General features: G+C 43.8%; 1 protein-coding gene across 2 annotated transcripts in view; it reads right to left on the bottom strand.

Moving 5' to 3' along the window:
• Positions 1 to 6,274, bottom strand: part of LOC132973672 (vesicle-associated membrane protein 5-like) — a 7,792-nt gene extending 1,518 nt beyond the window's left edge. The window contains exons 1-2 of one of the 2 annotated variants that reach the window (XM_061037185.1): positions 6,020 to 6,274; positions 1,110 to 1,253 (exon numbers count right to left, since the gene is read on the bottom strand). In XM_061037185.1, the coding sequence (XP_060893168.1) occupies positions 1,110 to 1,253; positions 6,020 to 6,022 (147 nt within the window). In that variant the 5' untranslated portion in view covers positions 6,023 to 6,274. Of the gene's footprint in view, positions 1 to 1,109; positions 1,293 to 6,019 lie in introns of those variants that run through there. The other variant, XM_061037184.1, reaches the window with a different exon arrangement.
• Between the last annotated feature and the right edge of the window lie 16 nt (positions 6,275 to 6,290).

Raw genomic sequence — 6,290 nt, 5'->3', positions numbered from 1 at the left:
ACACCACTTGAACTGCACGTGATGAAATGAAATGCACTTCTGTTGTTTCCTTCCGTTCCATTCTTTAAAGAAGAATATTCTCGATGATCACATCACTGTAGTCTTTCTGGTAGGGGTCGACTGATTGTCCTCCTGGTCGTAATCGGGGGCCGATATCCGGCACTCGGTCGATTATCTGTATCAGCGTTTTATTTTACGATTGCTGATACAATAAATAACTTACAAAGAGCGCTACTTTGGCTCCACGGCAGGTGTGTCTGTTTTCTCTCACCACTCCGTCTCACCTATTGTCCCGCCCACAACACTATCTGATTGACAGGACGTCACAAAGTTTATATCCAATCAAAGTTGAAGCCTCAACGCCACTGACATGCACAGAGACGAGAGTAGCAGGAGGAGAGAACATTTAGGCAAAGTCTTGTGTTGGAGTATTTTTAAAGTTATTTTTGGGAACACAGAGTCTCATGATAATCCCCCTCACATCACATTTCCTTGGTTGTTCCTTTATTCTGATAAAAACAGAATCTAGTGCAGCTTCAGGTCTTAAAATGGCTCCAAATTGTTGATGTGTTATCGTGCTCTGAGTGCTGAGCAACTCTCGAGAGCTCCCAGCTACACATCCTTACAAACCATGTGATCACAAAGTGAATCAAACTGTTTAGTCCTCTGTCTGTTTGCTTTTCTACTTCCCTGAGATCTTGGCCACAGCGTTATGTAACACAGGCCAACGGGGCTATGTGGGAATAGGTTGACCTTCTTTTTGACCCCCAGATGGACATTTACCTCGTGGCATGTCCTGGACTCACTCTGTGGTACCCGGAGAGACCAGCTTACTTCATTCATCTTAGCAAACAATAGGAAATACCTCTCTAAAAATAGCCCCATCAAACACAATCAGGATGTAAATTGTACATTTGTTTTCCTCGCCAGCTCCTCCTAAGGTGTATTTTTAGACCTCAATGTGACATTTCCTGTCTGTGAGCCTGCAGAGAGGGAGTCTGTAAACCATAAACTCCAGTCATTCCCCCGACCTTCACAAAGTCCACAGAGAAACTAAAGTGCTGTGTTGTCTTTCTTTCACCTGAACAGCTTCTCTGACACACTCTTACCTTTTCCAGCAGCTCGTCAGCTCTGTCCTCCAGGTCGTTCAGTTTGTCACCTCTCTCATCGGCCTTGTTCATGTTGTCCAACATGATGCCCTTCACCTCCTCCACGTCGTCCTGGGCCTGCTGCAGGCGGCTCTTCCCATTTTCCTGCCCAATCAACACATGAAGCATGGTGTCAGAGGCTGGTGAGACATGTCTGAGACCGAGACCAGAAAGAGTCAAAATGCTTTTGATTCCAAGACGAGACCTTCAAAAAGTGGTCTCCAGATTCTGAGTACTTCAACACTACAATGTAGCATCAAGATTTGAGTCGTCTTGAGCTTTAGGAAAGTTTTCCAGCCTCAATAAACCAATTCATTAAATAAAGATCAGTCTACTTCTCACAGTAAGGTTGAGCTATTAATCCAGTTTCAATTTCAGTTATGATTGAATCTTCCCAAAATCATGAGAACAAGATAATCCAGATTAAACAATTAAAGGGATACTTCACCCGTTGAAACATGAATCTGTATTGACATTAGGTCATATATGTAGAAATGTGAGATACATTTTGAAGTTGGTGCCTTCTTGACCGTGAAAAGGCAGAAAGTGTCTTTTTGGCTCATGTGGATGAAAGACACCAAATCCCAGAATGCACAGCACCGCAGGCTATGCCCACTAAGGTCAGGTTTACAGACATATTTACTTCAACACATAAGGCCGTTTCCTCAACTGATTCCGAGGTTTCTTCTACAAGGAATTGGCATCTTGGAAATTCCTGTCAGAAAACAGACTCTATGTCTCGAGCCGGCCCCGGCTCCTCGTCCTCACCGCCACCGACAGGCAGGCCTTATGTCACGGCTGCTGGCCGCGAGACGGTTGCTGCCAACAAGCTGGATTTGTTTCTCGGCTGCTGCAGCCAGTGGCGGCCCCGGCGGCCAGAGCCCAGTGGTCAGCGGCGGCAGCAGCCAATACACAAGACCGGCCTGTCAGCAGCAGCCATCTCGCCGCTATATTTATATTTTTTTCGCCATTATCAGCTTACTCCATAGAGCCTGTTAGCATAGCTTCAAAGCAATATGGCGGACGTTAAGTTTCGATTCTGGGAGTGAGTGCCCACCCACTGATCTGTGATTGGTCTGTAGCTTCAGTGGTCGAAAATATGAGGAACTAGCGTTGTAGTTTCACCCCGCTAACCGCAACATTTTCCGATGACGCAAAATGACGATTTTTGCGTCACTGGAAGCTCCTTTACAGACTTAAAAATACAAAGATTTCCCATCTCAGGGGAAAATGAGGGCGGGGTGCACGACCATTCAAAAATACTACCAGGTTTCAGCTGATACACCTTGATACAAAGATTAATGCAAATGGGTGAAGTATCCCTTTAAGGAGCTGCATGTGGTGTTGAGTTTGTTTTGTCATCATGTGTGGGAAAAGTTTCAAAGTGTAACATTTTAGTCACAAGCGTTTTTATCACCACTACCTCAGAAACAGAGTTAAACACACAGTATGTACATTCCACCACCAGGGGGCTCTCAATCAAAAATAACAAAAGATGACATTGAGGCTGGTGGGGAATCATGGGAGTGATTCTCTCTGCTACTCCTCCACCCCGATGAAATGAACTCTGAGTTGACCGTTGTCAAGACAAACCGACCTGAGGAAGAGAATATGTTTTCCCGACGAGCTAATATATCCGAGTATAATTCACATGATGTTTTTATCACAGCAGCAAATACAGTAACAGTACGGCAGCTTTCAGAAGCAGCTCACGCTTCCTTATACAGCGGCCATTTATTCTAAAACGTCAGCAACATGCTCATCTCAAATCTAGTTGTTCAGACATGTGCACGATTTAAAGGTCACATATTATACAAAATACTCTCCACCATGTTTCTATACTCTAACATGTGTCTCTAGTCTGTCTACAAACCCCCCCCCAATGATGAGAAAAGTCCATCCTCTCCTCTTTTACCTGCTCCACTTTTCAGAAAATGTGTGCTCAAACAGGCCGTTTGGAGATTTTCCCTTCATGACATCACAAAGGGCAAGTAACCCCTCCCCCAGGTGGGTGACACTCCCACAGCTAGGTGTTTGTTCTGCCCTCTGAGTCTGCCTTCTCACCGTAAACAATAGGACATGGAGCGAGAAAGACCGAGACACCCAAGCCCTTCCAGAGAGGGGGCGTGGTCAGACACAGCTCATTTACATATTTAAAGGTACAGACACAGAAACAGCCTGTTCTGAGCAGGGCTGAAATAGAGGGGTTTATAGTAGGGGTGTAAAGGTACACATACTCGGACCGGACCGTTTCGCAGGCGGACCGATCCGAGTACGCACGGAACAGAAGTGCTTTAATCTGTGTTCCCACACGGACCGCAAAGGGGAGGGGGAGACACGTCTGTGTGGGAGCATAACCTGCAGCATGATAGAATGAACACCCTCCCTCCCCATTCCCACAATAATGGACAAAGAGACGTTGACAAGACGAGAGTAGTGTGCCGTCGTTGTTCAACGGACATCGGGTACGTCGGAGGCAACACGTCCAACTTATTAAAGCACGTGAAAAGGCACCACGCGAACGTAAACATCACTGCAACAGACAGCCTTTTGCTAGTAATTCTAAAATACTTTATTTCATTCATATCTTTTATTTATTGGAGACTCTTTTGGTTGAAGGATGCAGCATAATTTATTTTTTGTTTAATTTAAAATGTTATTAAAAAGTAACCTGAGCAGGTGTACAAGTCTGAACTGTCGATGCTGCACTTAGCCCAATGTGTAAAAGGGAAATTCTAAATGTTCCTAATAAAAAAAAAGGTGTTGCATCAGATCCATTTACTGTACCGAAAATGCACCGAACCAAAAATTGTGTGTACCGTTACACCCCTAGTTTATAGACATGACCAAATACAGGATCAGAGTGGATTTAGAACAAGAAACAAAATAAGAGCAGCTGAACTTAAGACTTTAGTACAGAGAGATTAATTATTTATCATTCAAGAAAAATGAAGAAGAACAGGCTTTCCCAGTTCAGCAGAAAGTGTGGTGGCAGCAGAAGTGGAAACAGAAAGCACCCTACGGAGGGGGCAGAAGAAAAACAACAGTAGATCCAGGCTGATAAGAAGTCAGGAGCAGGACATGCAGAGAGCAGTTCGAGCGTAATGCAATTTGTATCCTGAGTAATGAAAGGAAACCCCCGTCTCAGATGTTGACAGGAACAGGAAACCAACAGATAGAACAAAACAAGAACGCTCTCTGCACCTTTGCTTTGGCTCATAATTCACTCTCACTTCCTCTTTAAAGAGCTGAGGGTCTGCTGAAGGTCTACTATAGGTATACTGTTGGTCTACTGTCCACAGGAAGTCAGGATTCATAGACTTTAATGAATTGAAGGGGTTAGACAGTAAACAATGAATGACCCAGTTACCCAGTTTAAAAAAAAGAGTTTGTGTTTAACAGTCAGCTGGCAACGTCTTTTCACAGGAACTGCTGCCCATTCCAGTACCCCTCCTTGCTTCCTTCCTTCCTCCCCTCACTCACTCCTTCCCTTTCCTCCCTCCTGTCTGCGTTCATGTCGGCCTACCTGGCACTAACCAGGGAAGCCACACCTTCCTGCACTGTGTTATAGCTTGTTCATTATAGGCTCGTGTGCAACTACATCCAAATGAAATAAAAAAAACAACTTAGACCTTTGTGTTGCTTTAATAGAAACATTTTATATTTAAATAAAATAAAAACAATAAGAACTTTCACTCGTGATTATGAAGCAGCAGGAAAGTGATGTTAAAAAGGGTTAGGGGTTTCCAGGACTCCATGAATGGACCAGGAACTCTAAAAGAACATGTTTTCAATTAGTCTCTAACTTCTTTCATTTGAAATATCAGCCTTGGTATGGTCTCTTTCTACACTAACTTTAACTATAGGCTACAGCCTGGATATGTGTTTTTGTTCTTTTGTTCCCTGTTTGCCATCTGGTCGTATGCTGTGCAGGCTCTGCCCCCCCCCCCCCCCCCCCCCCCCATCAGACAGACTAGTAGATACACCTGCACATGCTCAGGCGTTATTGCACTACTTCAGGCTCTACACTTACTGCAGCAGCACTTTCTTTATATTTGATATCATCTTATTATGATCATGTTCCATACTCTGTTATCTTATTTCATATTTCTTTTTTGTTATTTCTCACATTATAAAAGCTTTCATCTCTCTCCTCTGTTTCATTTCCTTTAATTGCTCTCCAGGCTCTTATTATTGTCATAAGGGGGGGGGGGGCTATCCCTGTCAGACAGGAGGGGGGATCTCCTGAGGTAAGAATCTCAATCTGAGTGGTGATGAACGTACATGCTATGTGTATATCTATATTTATTTATCTCTACAGATCGAACATAGATTTTACAAAGATATCGGCTGATACGAACAGCTTTTTTCCCCAACATCAGCCCCAAAACTCTCACATCGGTCTGACCCTAATTATTACACATAACAGGTCTTAACCCTGTAGTGTCTCTGTCAGGTATCTTCTTTTCTTTCTGTGTAGAGGCTTATTATGGAAGTGACACTTTTGAATGCTGAATATGTGTTTTACTTTTAGAAATGTAAGTTCGTTAATTGAGGTTTGATTAAAAGTTGTTCAGACCCAAAGCTAAACTCTCTTCTAGCCTAACAGCCTGCCCTTCACTGCTCTTTTCTGAATCAATCCTCAACATTTAAAATAGCATAGACTGTCAACAGGTAGAAAGGGAGACGTCACAGGTGACATCGACTACAGTGTCCTCTTTGCCAACTTTGCAAACCAACTCCTGAGCTCGTTTTTCAGCAGCTAGAACAAACTCTCCTCTCTCTCTCTTCTCTTCTCTCTTCTTGTGGAAACGGTTCGGTGTTATGAAAGTCATGATGAACATATTATCAAACAGTCTTTATGGACTTACCATGTCTGTGGCGTCTCCTGCTGTGGTCGTGTAGAAGCCGTCACCGGGACGAATGCATTTAAAGTGCGCCTCCAGAAAGCTCCAGAAACAGGAAACACAACTACCGAGCTACTGACAGTTAAAACTTTTTTCTCTCTTTATGTCACACCTTGCTTCCGTTTTGTGGTTTGCTTGTTGTTCAGCTCCTCTAATGTGAACTCTCTCCTGTTGCTTTCACTTCTTCTCGTCGAGCCCTGCCGTCAGTCTTATCTTACTGGTGGACTTTGGACTG

This window comes from Labrus mixtus, chromosome 5 (assembly GCF_963584025.1).
Source record: "Labrus mixtus chromosome 5, fLabMix1.1, whole genome shotgun sequence".
Classification (NCBI taxonomy): Eukaryota; Metazoa; Chordata; class Actinopteri; order Labriformes; family Labridae; genus Labrus; species Labrus mixtus.
This window is presented reverse-complemented; position numbering and strand designations above follow the sequence as displayed.